This window comes from Capsaspora owczarzaki (genome assembly GCF_000151315.2).
Source record: "Capsaspora owczarzaki ATCC 30864 unplaced genomic scaffold supercont2.8, whole genome shotgun sequence".
Classification (NCBI taxonomy): Eukaryota; class Filasterea; order Ministeriida; family Capsasporidae; genus Capsaspora; species Capsaspora owczarzaki.
Genome location: NW_011887299.1, coordinates 1,244,479 through 1,261,048, shown reverse-complemented (window position 1 = coordinate 1,261,048; position 16,570 = coordinate 1,244,479). Strand labels below are relative to the sequence as shown.

At 54.4% G+C, this 16,570-nt stretch overlaps 7 protein-coding genes across 8 annotated transcripts; 4 read left to right on the top strand and 3 right to left on the bottom strand.

Moving 5' to 3' along the window:
- Positions 1 to 485: 485 nt before the first annotated feature.
- On the bottom strand, positions 486 to 1,544 carry CAOG_05324 (hypothetical protein; the record flags this gene model as incomplete). The annotated part of the gene is made up of 5 exons (XM_004346959.2): positions 1,450 to 1,544; positions 1,263 to 1,335; positions 966 to 1,033; positions 802 to 866; positions 486 to 719 (listed from the first exon to the last, which is right to left on the bottom strand). Exons 1-5 carry the CDS (start codon positions 1,514 to 1,516, stop codon positions 486 to 488), a joined length of 507 nt encoding a protein of 168 aa, XP_004347009.2. The 5' UTR covers positions 1,517 to 1,544.
- Positions 1,545 to 1,617: 73 nt separating this feature from the next.
- CAOG_05323 lies at positions 1,618 to 2,745 on the top strand. 2 transcript variants are annotated; one of them, XM_004346958.2, is made up of 4 exons: positions 1,618 to 1,726; positions 1,805 to 1,895; positions 2,106 to 2,157; positions 2,263 to 2,745. In XM_004346958.2, the coding sequence occupies exons 1-4, from the start codon at positions 1,686 to 1,688 to the stop codon at positions 2,712 to 2,714; spliced, it is 636 nt and encodes a 211-aa protein (XP_004347008.2). In that variant the 5' UTR covers positions 1,618 to 1,685; the 3' UTR covers positions 2,715 to 2,745. The 2 variants fall into 2 exon arrangements, with proteins under 2 accessions (XP_004347008.2, XP_011270495.1); XM_011272193.1 differs by lacking the exon at positions 1,618 to 1,726 and having other exon boundaries at positions 1,748 to 1,895.
- Positions 2,746 to 2,748: 3 nt separating this feature from the next.
- Positions 2,749 to 3,776, bottom strand: CAOG_05322 (hypothetical protein). Its single transcript, XM_004346957.2, has one exon. It carries the CDS (start codon positions 3,760 to 3,762, stop codon positions 2,821 to 2,823), a length of 942 nt encoding a protein of 313 aa, XP_004347007.1. The 5' UTR covers positions 3,763 to 3,776; the 3' UTR covers positions 2,749 to 2,820.
- Positions 3,777 to 3,952: 176 nt separating this feature from the next.
- Positions 3,953 to 5,945, top strand: CAOG_05321 (tyrosine-protein kinase transforming protein Src). The gene is made up of 3 exons (XM_004346956.2): positions 3,953 to 5,259; positions 5,376 to 5,451; positions 5,545 to 5,945. Exons 1-3 carry the CDS (start codon positions 4,042 to 4,044, stop codon positions 5,817 to 5,819), a joined length of 1,569 nt encoding a protein of 522 aa, XP_004347006.1. The 5' UTR covers positions 3,953 to 4,041; the 3' UTR covers positions 5,820 to 5,945.
- Positions 5,912 to 11,548, bottom strand: CAOG_05320 (hypothetical protein). The gene is made up of 13 exons (XM_004346955.2): positions 10,806 to 11,548; positions 10,460 to 10,665; positions 10,257 to 10,382; positions 10,040 to 10,146; positions 9,727 to 9,944; positions 9,247 to 9,627; positions 8,979 to 9,112; positions 8,448 to 8,869; positions 8,163 to 8,349; positions 7,904 to 8,052; positions 7,739 to 7,818; positions 6,208 to 7,646; positions 5,912 to 6,123 (listed from the first exon to the last, which is right to left on the bottom strand). The coding sequence occupies exons 1-13, from the start codon at positions 11,388 to 11,390 to the stop codon at positions 5,994 to 5,996; spliced, it is 4,164 nt and encodes a 1,387-aa protein (XP_004347005.2). The 5' UTR covers positions 11,391 to 11,548; the 3' UTR covers positions 5,912 to 5,993.
- A 491-nt stretch (positions 11,549 to 12,039) lies between these two features.
- Positions 12,040 to 14,646, top strand: CAOG_08876 (hypothetical protein; the record flags this gene model as incomplete). The annotated part of the gene is made up of 1 exon (XM_011272229.1): positions 12,040 to 14,646. One exon carries the CDS (start codon positions 12,040 to 12,042, stop codon positions 14,644 to 14,646), a length of 2,607 nt encoding a protein of 868 aa, XP_011270531.1.
- Positions 14,647 to 15,050: 404 nt separating this feature from the next.
- Positions 15,051 to 16,511, top strand: CAOG_05319 (hypothetical protein). Its single transcript, XM_004346954.2, has 2 exons — positions 15,051 to 16,098; positions 16,247 to 16,511. Exons 1-2 carry the CDS (start codon positions 15,074 to 15,076, stop codon positions 16,485 to 16,487), a joined length of 1,266 nt encoding a protein of 421 aa, XP_004347004.2. The 5' UTR covers positions 15,051 to 15,073; the 3' UTR covers positions 16,488 to 16,511.
- The last annotated feature ends 59 nt before the right edge of the window (positions 16,512 to 16,570 follow it).

Sequence of the window (16,570 nt, the reverse complement as noted above, 5' to 3'; positions counted from 1 at the left end):
TTGTCTTCCCCTGGTCTGTGTTTCTTCGCGAGTGAGCCCGCTTTTAATTCTATTCTTTATTTTTCTCCCTGCTTTTCCCCGATTGGCCTCCCAATCGTTTTTGTTCTTTTGGACGTTTCTCGTCCACCTCATTTGTCAAAAAATTCAGCTGCGGCCCTCCCCCCTGCTTCAGCCCGTCCCCGTTTTCTATCGTTCAATTTCTGGATCCACTCGCGTGTTTCTAGGTCCCTCCCCCCCCCTCTCTAACGTCCCGTCCCCGTCCCGTCCGTTTGTCGGAGCCGATCCCTTTTGCATCCGATTCACTTGGTTTTGCGTCTGGTGTTGTTATTTCCATTGCCCATTTGTTTTTTTGTCACGCAAGCCAATGTATTCTACACCAAAATCCGTTCTTGTTTCATCTTTGCTATTGTTCAAGGCAGTTGTGCATGTGTGCAAAAAGATTGTATGTGACAGGGTTTTTGAAAAAAGCAACAGCAACAATGAATTTATGACGATGCCACCTCAGCGTCGGCCGACGGTGCAACAGCTGCGTCCGAGTTGCTTGGCGCAGTCTCAGTGGCGGACGTACTGGCGGCCTCGGCAACAACAGGCCGTGGAGGAGGCACGACCGTGAAGGCGTTGTCCGACTCGCGTCCTGTCGCCACAAATTCCAGTGCGGTCGCAATCGCGCGCATGTCAATCTCAATGCTCTTGGACCACGTCTCCACGTCGCCAATTTCCTACACACCGACAAAAACGGATGGACGGGTTGTGAGACGTGCAGGAGACGCGATCAAAGAGTTTGTTTTAAAACTTCCATACCTTCAAGGCCTGGTTGAAGGCGTCCACTGTGCCGAGCCATTGTGATGCCTGCTTGGAGTATCGCGCTGCACATTTCCATCCAACGCAAAAAGCAACAAAGTCTTGAGTACGATTCAACAAAAACAGCTCAGAAACAACTCAGAAAATAAAAAATGCATTCTTACAAGCGAGCGTTTGGAGCTGCTTGGACTCCGCCTCGAGTAGCCGCTGGTTGTTAAAGACTTGGGCAACTCTGATCCACAAAAACAGGTGCAATTGGAGATCAGTGGCGGAGAGGGGTTGGTCAAGCTGGCTGAATGGTCACAAGTCGGGTCCATTGCCCGCTGATGCAACTGCCCGAGCCGGAGCCGTTCCAAGGGTCGTGATCATGATTGCCCCGTCGCTTGTCTCTATCTGTGCTCGATGAGACTCCTTGGTGGACGAGGGAGAGAGAGAGAGAGAGAGAGAGTCGTGGGCCTTACCCGGCATTGAGTGAGTTGACCATTGCGTTGGTCACTGCGCCGACAGACGCGACGGCCGCCTTGCGCGAGCGCTCTGCTCAAAGGTGCCAAAATCAAAAAGCAAGTCCAAGAGTTCATGATGATGGCAAAAGGAAAGCCTCGTGAGCGACCAGGCCGATGCTCGGCTCACTGGGACGGCATTACGTACCAATCTCGTCCTTGAACTCCGCTTGTCGTGCCGTATGTGCCTTCAGCGTCTGAGACAAGGTTGCCATAATGAAAACAAACAAAAAAAAAAAAAAATGAAGGACTGACGTATGGTATGGAAGAATGAAAATTCAGGAACAAGACGAAAGCGAACAACGCTCAGTCTCAGTCTCAGTTTGTTCAGTTGTCGTTGTTGTTTGGCTCGATTTCTGAGAGTGTTTGGGTTTTGCGATTTCGATGACGAGCAAGCCAGCCATCGTCACTGTCGCCATCACAGGGTCTGTTCTGAAAATCCTACCAAAGGAAGGGGAAGGGGAAGACTCTTCCATTGACTGACTGATGCATTGTGCACTCAGTCTCTCGTGCGCTGGCAAGACGACGCTGGCCGACGCGCTCCAAGCCAGACTGGCGCATACGATTGTGCTTCATCAAGACGATTACTTTAAGGTGTTTGCTGATTTTCGGGAGGTTGGGGGAAGGGGGCGGGGAACACTGGGAAGAGCGTTTGGGCTCAAAAGTCCTGCACTGCGATCTGGTTGCAGCGACCAGCAGCGGGAAAAATCATGCTCGTGCTTGTCAATAATGAAGGGAACTCAACATGTAGTCAATCGTATGGTATTTTCGAGAGCTGACGGCGGTTTGTTTCTGCTTGGTTAGGATTACGAGAATATTCCAATGCGCGAAGGAACAGCCGAAAAGGATTTCGATTGTAACAATGAAACGCTGCTGGTCAGGTGCACTCATTCCCAGGTGGCAACTAACTCGACTGAAATACTCGGTCTATTGCTTGGATTGGACTTGGACTGGAAATCAGGCGTGGGGGCGTTCGACGATGCAGCATTGAGGAAACAAACGGAAGAACTCCAGCGCCACCCGGAGCGGTCGTGCCCGACGTGCGCACAATCTGCAACAGAGCATCAAGCACGCGACGCTCCAGCCGTGCTGTTGACACGCGGCGCCAGGCCAGTGCATGTCGTGCTGTGCGAAGGTCTGATTGTCATGCACCCCGACTTCCAACTGTCCGACTCGTTCGATCTGTGCATCAACCTGGACCTGCCACAAGATACCGCACGCGCGCGCCGGAAATGCCGTGATTACGGCGAGCACCCGGATCCCGCAGACTACTTTGACTCGGTTGTATGGCCTCGGTACATTGACTACCACAAGATCATTGCTGAACACCCAGGCCTTTTGAGCTTTCACGGCGATGCTCCACGCGAGCAGATCGTGGATGCTGTAATAGACGAGATTAAGAAGATAGTGTAAAAGTACAATCCATGGTATAGTTCATCTGTCCTCGTTCACAAATAGGAATATCCGATGTATTGTTCTCAACAACAACAACAAAAACCAACGGGGGGCATATGCTCATTCACGAGCGAGAATCGTTATCAACATCCGACCTGCTCGAGGGCCGCGGCGGGATTGTGACCAAGTTCGTCAGGTACTGGTGCATTTGCCCGGAAACTGGCATGGCTGGTGGAATGAGGTGTTCCGCGTACTCGACCAGCTTTGGCGGCGCTTTGGCTCGCCGCGAAGTGACGGCCGCGAGCACCAGGCTTGCAGCGATGATTCCTGGAATGGCATAGAGCGCAGCCTTGCCGAGATCAAAGTTGGACTCGATGAGAACCTCCGGGCCAAACTTGGAGACGACCAAGTCGAGCGTTTGCTGCTCGTTCAAGCCCATGAACATGGACCGCCGCAAAATGGAGCGAATCTCCTCTGCTTCGTCCGTGTTTGTATCCTCGACGCTCTGGCCCATGCCGTCCCTGGACGTCAGCTTGAGACCCAGCGCACGCGCGCGAGCCTCGAGGACTTGGGAGAGCACCTTCTCGTCCATCTCGCGCCCGTCCGGCAGCCGAACGACGCCTGGTCGCACGACAACATAGCCAGCAGCACGCATCATTGGCGAGAGGCCGTCTGCACCGACTGGCGGGCCGCCCTTGCCCGACGCAATCAGGTCGGCCAGCGACGCGACCGGCCCAGCAGCACCGCGCGCTCTGACCGCAGGAGCCGCATTAGCACTCGATGATCTTGGCGATTCCGACGATTCTGCTTGTGATGACGGCGGGCGCTGTTGCTGCTGCTGCTGCTGCTCGTCGGTCGAGGGCATCAGCGCGACTCTCCGCCGCCCAGCAGCAGCACTGATGACTGTAGAGCTCAATGTCCCATCCGCTGCTGCTCCTGGTTGGTGATTGCTACGGCGTGTGCTATAGTTGGCAATGGTCTTGGTAGTTGTATCTTGGTTTACGCAGAGCCACAATGCACCGGAAGCGCCTCCGCTGACCAGAGCAAAGTGCTTGAGAAAGTGCATCCAATGAATTTCTGAGAAAATGAGAGACTGGCGTTTTGCATTTCAGCGCTACTTTGACAAGCCGGATTGCAGTGATCCCTGCAGTCTCATCCTGCACTCTCATACACTTATGACATGTTCGATCTTACAGTGGATCAGCCATCTTCGACATGTTGAATGGACAAACTCAGTCATTCTTCTTTCCTTCTTTGTTTTCCTGCAGCACACGCATATTCCCCCTCCTCGTCCACCCAATCCAGACGAACAACACAGCACCCTCACTTGCGACGACACACAGACATGACGCTGCGATTGGGAGCTCGGTCCTCTGCTGCTGCTGCGCGGTGCTGCGGCTTGGTCTTAGAGTGGGGGCTGGCTGCGGTTTTGTTCGCACCCGACGGCAGCAACGCACGTCCTGTCATTCCCGACGACGACCAGCGAGACCAGCGACCGCACCACGCACCACTCGACTCGACCAGCGGATCACCGGGATTGTCACCACTATCATCGGCCGTTCGAGAGGCTGCGACGGGAATGACTGGCGCCGGCTGGCTCGGACTTGTCACCGCCGTCCTCGTGTGCGTGGCGCTGCTCGCCGTGTGCCTCGAGAGCAGCCGTCGCAAACGAAATAATCGCACAAGTGACAGCGAGCGACATCTTCGTTCGCCAGACATGCGTGAATCCGCACAGTCGTCGTCGTCGTCGTCGTCGTCCTCTGGCAGCACGAACGGTCGGAGGAGCCGGCTCGCCTACTCGGATCTGACTGCCCAAGTCGAGTCTGCCCGCAAGTCTGCTGCCAGCACTTCGACTGATGCTGTTGCTACTGCTGCTGCTGCTGCTGCTGTTGTTGCTGCTACTGCTGGTAGTAATTCCAAGAGCACAGATGCAGCAACTGCACTTCCCGTGCCCGTTTTCCTGGCCGGAGCAGGATTGATCGACGGCGAGGCTCAGACGCTGCGACGTGCCATTGAGCTCGACGCGACGCTCGGTCAAGGCTCGTTTGGCATTGTGCAAAAGGCATTTATCAAACGGATGGCAGTGCCAGAGCACGCGCGACACTTGCTGAAGCCGACCGACGACCGATTGCCAGTCGCAATCAAACTGCTGAAAAACGACGGCGAGGCCACCACGCGCAACGATTTCATCGAGGAGGCCAACATGATGGCCCAGTTCCGCCACCCAAACATTGTGCTTATGGTGGCTGGCTTGCTGGAGGAGCGACCATTCCAAATTGTCCTCGAATTCATCGCGTACGGCGATTTGCGCAGCGTTCTCGTGAAGTCGCGGCGTGCACGCATCCCGTGGACTGTCACCGAGTTCTCGCACGTCCTGGCGCAGATCGCGTCGGCCATGGAGTATCTCGGGTCAATTCGATTCCTGCACTGCGATCTAGCCGCACGGAACTGTCTGGTTGGTCCCAACCTGCAAGTCAAACTCTCCGACTTTGGGCTGTCGCGCGAACTCTTGGACGAAAAGAACTACCACCGCAACGAAACGAAAGGTCGATTGCCTGTTAAAGTAAGCTAATTGTTGAATGGAGACTTGTTGTCGGATGAGACGAAAAGTCGGATGAGAGGAAAAAACAAAAAAGCACCTTTTTCTTAACTCGTCCTGCTTTCGCTGGTGATGATTAGTGGCTGGCCATTGAAGCACTTCGGTATCGAAAGTTCACCACCATGTCTGACGTTTGGGCCTTTGGTGTCGTTGCCTGTAAGGGATGCGTTGCAACTGCGTGCATTTCGGTTGACGTTTGCTCACGACAAGTTCGTTCCTCTTGCTTGATCGATTTCTTGTTGTTTTCAGGGGAGGTGTACACCTACGGCCTTGTTCCATACGGACAGAAACGCGGTCCCGAGGTTCTCGCTGAGTTGGAGCGAGGCAAGCGCTTGGTGCTGCCCGCCGAATGCCCAGAAGTGATTGCCAACATTGTGTATCAGTGCTGGCGTGACATTCCCGAGGAGCGCCCAGACTTTGCCGCGTTGCATCATGTCTTTGCCATCTCCAGCGCCATGCATCACATCCGCGACATGGGTCGAACCGTGTTTTCGAATGTGGCTATTGGCAAAAACGACGAGTGATCGATCAAGCTTGCGCAGATTTCCTCAAACACCATCTCAAACTTCCTTTCACCCCGCCTCGCCATCACACTAACACTTATACCACTCCTTGATACATTCATAATAGCAGTTACATTTCATTGCAAAAATCATTCGTTGCCATCCAATCCAGCAAACAATACAGTACAGATGGCCTTAAAATTCGGGAAGCTGTTGCGAGAATGAAGAAATGAATGCCTGCAGGGATGGATCTTCATCGCAAATGTCAAAAGCAGACAGCAGCGCATTCAGCGCCAGGGCAACCTGTCCACTGGCCCGCAGAGCCCTAATCAAAAGCAGTGATTGTGAGGTACTGTACCCCGCTCAAACAGATCGCAATGCCTGTCAGTACCACGATTCAATTTCTCACCTGGACTTTGCCAGCAGCTGATTGTACTGGGTCAGCTCTTCGACGCTCAGAGCACTGCGCGGCCGGTTGACAATGATGGACATCTCAGATGCCGACGAGGCCGGTGGATGAGACTCGCTTGAAGGCGCAGAGGGTTCGCTTGAAGGGATTGGATCCGAGTCAGCAAGCGACAGAGTGGCGTCAGGTTGAAACAGCCCGGTGGCCCGCATCGAGGTTGCATCCTCCTCAGTCAGGGTTCGGTCCAGGTCGGAATCGTCCGAGTTGATCGAGCCCTGCTCCGCATCATCCCAAGCGTCGTTCTGTGACACGTTTGCGGTATCAAAGTCCTCCGATTCGAGCAGCGACTCGTTCAAGTCCAGCCCGCTCATCTCCGCCCACGCCGCCTCGGCCAAACGTGCACCAAGGCTCTTGCGACCGCGAGCAAACGGCATGGGCTCATCAAACGGTTCTTGCGCCATAAAGTCTGCGGCAAGCGCATCCAACATGTCTTGCTCCAGAGATCCGGCAGCTGGCGGGACTTGTTCTTCGTGTGCCTCCTCGTCAGGCGTACCCGTGACGTCAACACGAAGATCCGAGAATTTCGAGACGAGCATGTCGGCTTCGTTCACACTGACGGCACCAGTGCTGTCTTCCGCATCAGCCGCATCACGAGAGTAGCCATCCTCCGATTGATCGGACTGGGCACTGGAATATTCTGGCAGGATGGCGTTGTCGGCATGGCATGACTCGACGTTGTCTTCGTAGCTTGTGTCCTGAAGCTCCTCAGCCTGGTACGCGTCTGGGTACTCAGTTGTTGATTCCTCAGGGAGGGAGTCGACCGAAACGCCGGCATGCTTCACGACGGGCGAAAGCATGGGTGACGGAACAGAAACACGACGCTCGTTCTCGAAACGTTCCGATGGAGCATTTTCTCCATCGTCTTCATCATCCGCGCTCAAATCCAGCATAATCGGCGCCACCAAAGAGGCCTTGCTTGGGGCGGGTGCAGTCGTGTCTTCCTCGTCGTCATCCGAGTCGATGACAAGGCGGCGCCTGACACGTTTGCCGCCGCCGTTGGTCGGCAATGGCGACTCGGCCGCCATCGATTTCGTTGGAGCTTTGAGAAGCGCGTTCAACATTGGCGACATCACGCCGACAGAGACCTTCGTCGTTGCCATCGGCGAGTCCACGAGAATTGGCGAGCTCTGGACAGTAGTAGCAGCAACTGCAGCAGCAGCAGCAGCAGCAGCTTTGGTCTTGTTGCCCTTGTTGGTCTTGCTGGTTTTGGATGTGGCGGCAGGAGTACGTAGCTCTGCCTCGGCGGATACAGTTGCCAAGGTTCGGGGCTTTCGTGCAGCGGGCTTTGCAACCGCAGGACCGGCTGGTCGACGAAGCGGCGCGCTGTTGTTGTCTTCGTCCTCAATGATGGAGGTGTCGAGGTCGCGCTTGGCCTCCTCAAGCTACGCGTTGCATTCAAAAGAGACAAGAGACGTGAGTCGATCGGGATCATGGAGCCACAACTCAACAACAATCACAACTCCACAAAACATACCACGCCTTGGTCGACGGCTTCCTCGGTGTCCTTGACCTTGCTGTTGGACAAGAGATCGTGAAAGTTCGTTCCGCGAACATCTGGAGACAAAGCAACACACTGGCGTTAGCACTCACCTTGTTTCCATATCCATATACAAACCAAAACAAAAAGGCACCAACTCACCCAAACGCTTCAATGTCGCAAAGTGGTCTGCCAACCATGGTGGAATGATCTTGGCTCCATCGTACTTTGCAGACAACTCCTTTTGGGTGGTTGAAAACGACGTTTCGCCAATCTCAAACAGCTGATACAGCTCGGATGCGTCGAAATGGCTGGCAGCACGAGAGATCAAGCGAATGTCATCCCAGTCAATCGATATTTTGCTCATCGCGTGCTTTGTTCAGCCTGCAAAAACCACCCTCCAAACTCTCCAACGACTCACCGAGATGGAGCATGCTTGTCGATCATGACGTGCGAAAAATCGCTCTTGTAGACTTGACGGCAGTAAATTTTCTCCTCGATGGTGCCGCATGTGATGAGCCGGTAAATCACCACATTTCGGGTCTGGCCGATGCGGTATGCGCGATCAACTGCTTGGGTATCGATAGCTGGATTCCAGCTCGGATCAACTGCGCACAAGCGACACAGCCAAAAACCCGGTTAGCGCACAAAGCCAGCCACCAAAGCTTACCGTCGACAATGACTCAATGACTCAAAGCAGCCTTACCAATAATCACACGGTCGGCACTCGTCAGGGTAATGCCAACCCCGCCCACTTGCGTCGTCAGGAGGAAGCCAAAGATGGAGTCGTCCGTGTTGAACTTGTCGATGCGATGCTGGCGCTCATGACCAGTGACAGACCCGTCAATCCGGATCAACGAGTACTTTTGGTATGTGAGCACTTCTTGGATGAGATCGAGCATGCGTGTAGATTGACTGAAGATCAACACACGGTGTCCGTCCTGCTTTAGATTTTCGCACAAGGTCGTCAGGAAGGACAGCTTGACTGAGGCTTGAATCGTGTCTTCGATCTGCTCGGCGGTCCTGGGCAAGAACGACTGCCACAGCTTCTTCACTTCCAGAGCGGTGAGCTTGGCGCGCGCAGTCTGACGTTCTTGCTGCCTCTCCTCATCCTCGTCGTCGTCGTCGCTGGCGATGCAAATTTCAAGTTGAAGTGATTGGAGCACGGCACATTAGAAAAAAGAGTACACCAAGCTAGTCAAGGGCATGAACGCAGCAAACTTGGCACTCTCCATACCACTTCTTTGCGGCCAAAATGCGCAAGTCTTTTGTGTCGCTCTTGTTTGTCGTGAGTTTCAGAAGCTGCGGATGATCGCATAGCTTTTTCAGCATGACCAACGCAGACAGCACAGTCGAACCTTCGTTGATCAGCTGAAAAATCGGGGTCCGCACACAAACCAAAAAAAAAACAAAAAAAACAAAAAAAAAATCAACGAAAATTCGTCGCAAATCGGTCAGCTGCCACGAAACACGAGCAACGCAAACAATTCAAGAACCTGACTGACCTCGTCAATGTCCGTATTCTCCAGAAAGGCAGTGTACAGCTTCAGTTGAGGCTGGGCCAGCTTCAGCCAGACAATCAGATCGTCTTTGCGCTCGAGCTTGATCGCGATAGTGCCGGGCGCGTCTGCCAGGTCAGCGGCAGCCTGAGCGGCAAACACAGTTCCGTCATCTGCGTGCAGCACCTGCTTCTTTTCACGCCGAAGAAAATAGGGCGCAATCCGATCCCTGAGCACTGCAGCGACGGTGGCCCCTTGCAGGCGTTCCGCGTCGGTAGCGCTCTTGTCGCTTGCTTGGACAATCGGCTGGTTGAACAGCTTGCCGAAAGACTGGATGGTTCCAAGCAGCTTTCCATCGCAGACAAAGTTGAATAATGCCCACATTTCCTAAGCCCGGCACAAAAACGAAAAAGCGTGGGGGAGTGAGTTTAGGAAGAGCTTCGAGCGCGTTTACACTTAAAAAAAAAATGCAAATCCTTTTTGTACCTTCAGGTTGTTCTGGATTGGAGTGCCGGAAAGAATGACTTTGGTTGTGGCCATGATGTTGTAGACGGCTCGAGCCAGCTTGGTGTTGCAGTTTTTGATGCGATGACCTTCATCCAGGATCATGCAATCCCAAACCGTGCTGTCGTCGGACTGTGCACTTCCACCATCCACCCTCTCGTCGATGGTTCTCAGACCGTCGTTTCGCGAGCACACGATTCCTGCAGCAAAGCAACCGGAAAGACAGGTGAGCGGGGAAATCAGCTGTGCGCAATTTTCGTCTGACTCTGCAAATCACAGGTCGGCGAGGTCGTACCGTAAGTGGTCAAGCACACTCCACCGCGCTTGCGCAGACTGCGGAGGACCTGATGTCTCTGCTTGAGATCGCCATCGTGGAATTGCCACACGGCAACTTCTGGAGCCCTGTGAGTGTCAGCAGAAGTGAAAGGGACAAACGCCAAAAGGGCGCACGCACAGGGTCAGGGACTCGAGTAACGAATGGATCAAAAGGTCGAATTGCAAATGAGGCATACCACTTTTCAAACTCCTTCTTCCAGTTGTCAAGGAGCGCGAGGGGAACCACAATCAGCGCGCGTTTGATCTGCTTGGAGCAGAACAGTCCTTGCAAAAAGCTCACGATCTGGATGGTCTTGCCAAGGCTGCAGCAATATAATTGCGGTGAGTTTTCATGCATATGTTGCCATCAAACTTGCCCGAACAACAAAAACGACCTCACCCCATGTCATCGCCCAGAATGCCACCCGTTTTGCGCTGGAAGAGCGAGTAGAGCCAAATCACTCCCTCTCGCTGATGCGGAAACATGCGTTCCACCGTTGCATGCGGGACAAAGAAGTCTTGAGCGAGCTCGACGTAATTCTCAGAGTTCTCCGCCTTCTCCGCCGTCTCAGCGGTCTCAGCCGCCGATTCATCGTTCAGTTTGCTCTGTTCATGCCATAGAAATAACAACAAACAAACAAACAAACAAACAATCGCAATCACGTCAAAAGTGAGCTGAAATCCAAAAACCCGAAAAAGAGTAAAAAAAAGCGCGGGAAATCCAAAAAAAAAAAAAAATCCCGAACCTGAATCTCGGCGATGCGCTGCGCCAGTTTCGGGAGCGGGACGAGCGCGTAGGCCTCCTGGTAGAGCGCGAGTGCACGCCGCTGGTCAGTTGCAAGCGTGCTCTTGGCCTTGGAGATGAGCGCGTTGTAGCGGCGGCGCACGTCGTCGTCCACAGTGGGCTTGACCGGCGTCGGCGGCGGCGCATCAACGTTGCGACGGTTTGAGTTCTCGTCACCCGCGGGCTGCTCGGGCGAGTGAGAGCGCTCGCTGCCAGTAGTGGCAGTGCCCTCATCACCATCATCACCATCAGCAACACTAGCAGCAGCAGCAGTCGTTGTGGGAGTGCTGCGACGGTCCTCGGCCAAAGTGAACAGTGACGCAGCCAAATCGTCTTGTTTCAAACCAGAAACAGCAGCCGCCGCCGCCTTCTTCGCATTGGGACTGCTGCGTTCGTTGTCGTCGTCGTTGTCGTCGTCCTCGGCAAAGGTGAACAGAGACGCAGCTACATCGCTGGGTTTCAAACCGGACACAGCAGTCGATTTCGCTGCCTCGCTCGACTTTTCACTGAGATAGTCGCTCAAGAACGAATCCATTGCCGCTGACATGACTTCTTGTTTTTGTTTTTTGTTTCCAATACGCAAGGTGAGAGTCGCAGATGACTTTCTTTGAGTAGTTTGGATTTCGTGATCTCGCCTTTTGCGGTAGACAGGCAAAGAGTAGAACGATCAGAGCGAAAGAGAGAGCGAAAGAGAGCGAAAGAGCGTGAAAAAGACTGAGCGTTTTGAAACTCAGGCAAAAACCGCCTTTTAAACGCGGCAAAAGTTCACTCACGTCAGTTTTTTTGCATTTGGAAAAGAAAACCGGTTTCACGATCCAACTCACTCACTTCCCCCGTGCAAAACCTGTTCCTGCGAAGAACTGGATTGGTCCACGACTCGGTTGGTAGGGGGCTTGAGAGTGCGAGATCTCGAAGCGTACGCTGCGTGCAAGGTGAACAGAAGGGTGGATCAAGAAGCGAATCAAGCGAATTGAAAGATTTTGACGATCGTGACAATCCCAGCTCGCCGGATTGGTTGACAGCGCATTGGCAGAGGCTTGAAACTGCGAGATCCAATGAACGATCTCGAAGCGTATGCTGTGCAGTGGAGCAGCGATTGAGCAAAAACGATTGAGATTGATCAGAGATTTTGTGATCATCTCACCCGTGATGTGATAGATCTGTGCAACACCATCAAAACCCCTGGAGTGATTGCCATGACAGACGCGTCCAAGGCGTTCGACAAGGTCTCACACGACTTCCTGTATGCTGCACTCAGAGCGTACGGAGTCGGGCCAGGCTACATCAACATGATCAAACTCTACAACACCAATGGCCGCTCCGCGATGGTGTACCAAGGCCGGGTCTCGGATCACTTTCCAATCCAAAGGTCGGTGCGCCAGGGAGGCTGCGACTCGCCGACACTCTTCGCGTTCTACGCCTGCGCCATCGTAGACTACATCACCTACGGCACAAAGCTCAAGTTGTTGCGGATCCCCAGCAGCAACCTCAAAGCCGATCGCAAGCGTGGCCGAGCGAATGAGGACCGGCCAGACGATCTTGTCATTCTCCCCACCCTCTTCGCGGACGACTCGTCCTACTTTCTCGCCTCACCAGCAGACGTCCCAAACCTGCTGAACGAGCTCAAGTTTGTGGGGACGGCCACAAATCTGGAAATCAATGCACCAAAGACCACCATCATCCCGCTCGGACCAACTGCAACGCGCAAGCCTCCCCCCGACCTGGAAGGCCTCGAGTGGGTTGGACCAAACTCTACGACGCGCTACCTCGGCGTCATGCTCGGCCACGGTGATCTGACCGTCGCAAACTTTGGCGACCTACTCGACAAGCTGCACGGCCAGTTGTCGAGATGGCTCGTTCACGGGCCGTCACTCCCAGGTCGTGTGCTCATCGCCAACACCATCGCGCTGTCCAAAGTCTGGTACCGAGCGAGGTTTGTGCCCCTCTCGTCCGAGCAGACAGCAAAACTCACCCGCATCATCGACAAGTTCCTCTGGCACCCAAGCAAATGGTCGCGAACTCACCAGGCCAACGTCGCAGCACCAATCAAATCCGTGGCATGCGGACTCGGACTCATCCCCGTTCGGCGTCACCTCAAAGCCCTCCTCGCCCAAGCCGCCCTGGCATGGTGTCAGCCGTATGCTGCCCCATGGAAGCACATTGCTGTCCGCCTCTGGCGTGCGGCAGACAAGCCAGCATGCCCACTCAACGTGCTCAGGCTGGTGATCAAGGCCTCGTCAGACTTTATTGGCATCTCTGCATTCTGGCACAAAGCCTTTGAGGCATGGCACGAGCTCAGGCCAGAGCTCCAAACCCCTGCCTGCCGCGACGAGGCGCTCGCTCACCCGCTCTGGGACTCACCGGACATCCAGGACGACGGCAAGCCGCTCTGGTGGCCGAGCTGGATCCTCAACGGATACATGCGCGTCCGCGACCTGCGCCGCTTCATCGGTAACCCAGCTAGAGAAGAGTGGTCCCCGCTCTCGCTCGTCCAAAGCTTCACCAACGCAAAATACTACAACAAGCTCCACGAGGCACTCGACCGGAGCCAGCTCTCGTCGCTCGTAGAGCAGGATAGCGCCACAATCCCGTCAGTGCAAGATCTACCGTGGTGCTGGGCCCAACCAGCCGACGACGACGACGCCAATCCCAAACTCTTCAGAGTTGTCAAGCTCCGCACGGGCAGCCCGCTCACAAGCAGCTCACTCGGAGCCGGCCAAGTGTTCTACGAGTCGGAGAACGCCCTGATCGCGCCTGCCCAGCCAGGCCTAGTCCTCACCAAGTTCCGCCTGGCAACCGCGCAACACGCCACCGTCGTCTACTGGCGAGCTCCCAACACCAAGCCTGAACCAAACAAGCGGGGAAAGATTTTCCTCCCACGAAAGCAACTGTACCATGTTGGCCGCACTCAACTCATGCCCCTCATCTGGAGCAACATCGTCCTCAACGGTGTTCACTCAAGCGTCCAGAAGCCCCTGCAAGTCACATCGCACAAGCTCAAACTGAAAACGCTAAGGCAGCTGCTCACTCCACGTCCCTCGAGACCAGACGCCCTCCAATGGTGGATCAACAAAGTTGGCTACGTGCCCTTCGAATCACTGGCCAACTCCATCAGAACCAGTCTAGTCACATCCAAGCAAGCCTCCCTGCTCTGGCGCATTGCACACCGCACCAACCGACTGGGCGCCGACTGGCTCGAAACAGATGGTCAAGCGCTGCGCGCCGGCTCGCTCTCCCGCGAAGAGTACGACGACAGAATTGCCACCGGGCGCTACGACTGCGCGCACTGCAAACACGACGGCCGCTCGGCCAAAGAAACCTGGCACCACATCCTTGTCCGCTGCCACACAGCCCAAGCGGTTTGGGAAACCGCGAACGCCATCTTCCAGCACGCTCACTCAAGTTCCCTCCCAATGTTCGACAAAGCCCTCCTGTTCGGTCCCTTCCCCACCACGCTTGCGCGAAAAAAGGAAATGCGAGCGCTTGCCACGACCCTGTACCACCTCGGACGCTGGGCAATCTGGCGCACCCGCTGCGAAGCAAAAATCAACAACACATTCACACCCAGCCACACCACCTTCATCAAACTCGTCCACTCCCGCGCCCTGCAGGACATTGTGCCGCGAGCCCCGCCTGCTGACTCTCCCACGTCGAAGATGTGGGGAAAGTGCATTGTCAGGTCAGAAGAGAAGACCACCATTTCACTTCTACCCCCGAAACCCGGTGAGCATGAGCAAACCGAGTCACCAAGCGGCGCCCGTATGACCAGGACGCTAACACCAAACTTGCAACCGCAAGAATAAGTTAAACACGTTGCCCTTGTCACTTACTCCATGCCCCTGATCATGATCCTCCTCTTTGTGGTTTTTGAGCCTTAGAAGCTTTTTCCACTCTCCAATAAACGTAATACAAAAAAAAAAATTTTGTGATTGGATCGATTTTTGACATTGGGATCATCCCAAATCCCCACTACCGCAGATCTGTATTTGCGTCAAGGAAGCGAGATTTTGATCAACAGGGTCTGAGCTGCAGAGAAATCTCGCAGCCATATTGACCTCGGCTGTCCAGTCAAAACTCCAACATAAACTTGCGAACGCACGGGTTCCATTCACATCGTTCCTGTCCAATGGGATATTGACCTCAGTGACCGTTCCATTTGTACTCCATTCCTGCCTTTTATGGTCTCTGAGAAGCTCAGTCCGATTTTCAGTCCAACGCAGCAGAAACATCATGACAGGTCGCGCCCAGTCAGCGCCGTTCAGCGGCTTCAGCGGCTTTGGCGGGTTTGGTGGCTTTGGTGACGACGCTCCAGATGCGAGCTCTGCGCACAACAGTCATAGTAACATTGACAGTGGCAGGCAACGGCCGCAACAACAACGAGCCAGCAACCAGCAGCAGCAGCAGCAGCAGCAACCACTGCGCCGACCTGCTCAACAGCAGTCAATGCACCAGTCAATGCAGCAACAGCCAATGCAGCAGCAGCGGGCGGCTGGAGCGGCTGGAGCGGCCGTTCCTGGAGGGTTCCTCGCGGCCTTCCTTCCAGCCGGAGCCATCACCGAAGCCCAGCAGCAGCAGTCGCCAGACCACCTCCAACAACAGAATCAGAAGAACCATCAGCAGCAATCACACCAAGCGTCCCAACACACGGCAGACACTCAAGACGAAGGGCGCGAGTCGAAAGCGAGCGAATCGCAGCAGATTCTCAGCAATTTGGCCCAAGAATCATCTCCATCGTTGTTAGCAGAGTCAAGAACTACACTACAAGATCATCTGGCAGATGGCAAACAAGGAATGGCCACGATGGGTGCAGGTGCGACGTCTGTTGCTGCAGAGCCATCCTCGGATCAAGTAACTCTGGTCAATCTTGACATTGCTGCGACTCGTAGTAGTAGTAATAGCAGTAATGGTAGTCATCCTACAAGCGCCGAAGCATCTCCAAGTGTACATGAACAATCGAGCTCTGGAAGGAAACCAATCTCGCCGCTCGGGACGGACAGCGATATGATTGCGCTCCAAGTTGGACTGTCAGACCCTGACTTTCTGCAGCGCAAGAGCGAGCTGGAAAAGGCGTCAGAGCTCAAGCGCATCCTTCTGCAGCAAGCAGTGCGCGAGCGTGAAACGAAGGCGAGGCAAGAGTCCCAGGTCCTGACAGTGGTCAAGGAGGAACTCAACAAGCTGGACAACCTTCTGGCCAACGATGTTTCGATTCTGCGCGAAAAGATTGAAGGTGCCGAGCGCGAGCTGACCAGTGCAAAGTAAGGGCAGGAGGGGTGGTGGTTTATTTTTTGTTCTTTCGTTGCTGCTGTTGGACTTTTTGGCGAAGGTGTTTGTCATGAGTGCCCACTGAGTGCTCCATCTTCAGTCAACTGACGCTGCCCTCATATATGACACTCTGTTCTCTAGACGTCGATACGCTGCCGCCGAGCAAGAATTCGTCCAGGCCAAGCTCGGATTGCAGAAATCTCTGGATGCCAAGGAGCTTCTCACTGGTCATCTTTACGTGATTATGCAACAAAACGAAGACCGGAAGGCCAAGAAGCTGAAAGAGCTCATGGAGAAGCTCGGGATTACGGATGCCGAGATACAGCAGCAGCAGCAGCAGCAGCAAGCCAAGTCCTGCTGTTGGCTTTTGTTATTCTATTGACACACACACACACACACACACACAAACTTCCAACAAATCTAAGACGAATTCTCATTTTTTCCCAATCCTGTCAATCTGAGCAT

Coding starts and splice junctions, on each gene's coding strand:
- CAOG_05323 (XM_004346958.2), top strand. CDS start 1,686: ATGACGAGCAAGCCAGCCATCGTCACTGTCGCCATCACAGG. Junction 1,727..1,804: donor GTCACTGTCGCCATCACAGG/GTCTGTTCTGAA, acceptor TTGTGCACTCAG/TCTCTCGTGCGCTGGCAAGA. Junction 2,158..2,262: donor AGCCGAAAAGGATTTCGATT/GTAACAATGAAA, acceptor ACTGGAAATCAG/GCGTGGGGGCGTTCGACGAT.
- CAOG_05322 (XM_004346957.2), bottom strand. CDS start 3,762: ATGCACTTTCTCAAGCACTTTGCTCTGGTCAGCGGAGGCGCTTCCGGT.
- CAOG_05321 (XM_004346956.2), top strand. CDS start 4,042: ATGACGCTGCGATTGGGAGCTCGGTCCTCTGCTGCTGCTGCGCGGTGC. Junction 5,260..5,375: donor AAGGTCGATTGCCTGTTAAA/GTAAGCTAATTG, acceptor GGTGATGATTAG/TGGCTGGCCATTGAAGCACT. Junction 5,452..5,544: donor GGCCTTTGGTGTCGTTGCCT/GTAAGGGATGCG, acceptor TGTTGTTTTCAG/GGGAGGTGTACACCTACGGC.
- CAOG_05320 (XM_004346955.2), bottom strand. CDS start 11,390: ATGTCAGCGGCAATGGATTCGTTCTTGAGCGACTATCTCAGTGAAAAG. Junction 8,870..8,978: donor ATTTTGGCCGCAAAGAAGTG/GTATGGAGAGTG, acceptor TTGCATCGCCAG/CGACGACGACGACGAGGATG. Junction 8,053..8,162: donor GACAAGCATGCTCCATCTCG/GTGAGTCGTTGG, acceptor TCGTGCTGCCAG/CCATTTCGACGCATCCGAGC.
- CAOG_05319 (XM_004346954.2), top strand. CDS start 15,074: ATGACAGGTCGCGCCCAGTCAGCGCCGTTCAGCGGCTTCAGCGGCTTT. Junction 16,099..16,246: donor CGCGAGCTGACCAGTGCAAA/GTAAGGGCAGGA, acceptor TCTGTTCTCTAG/ACGTCGATACGCTGCCGCCG.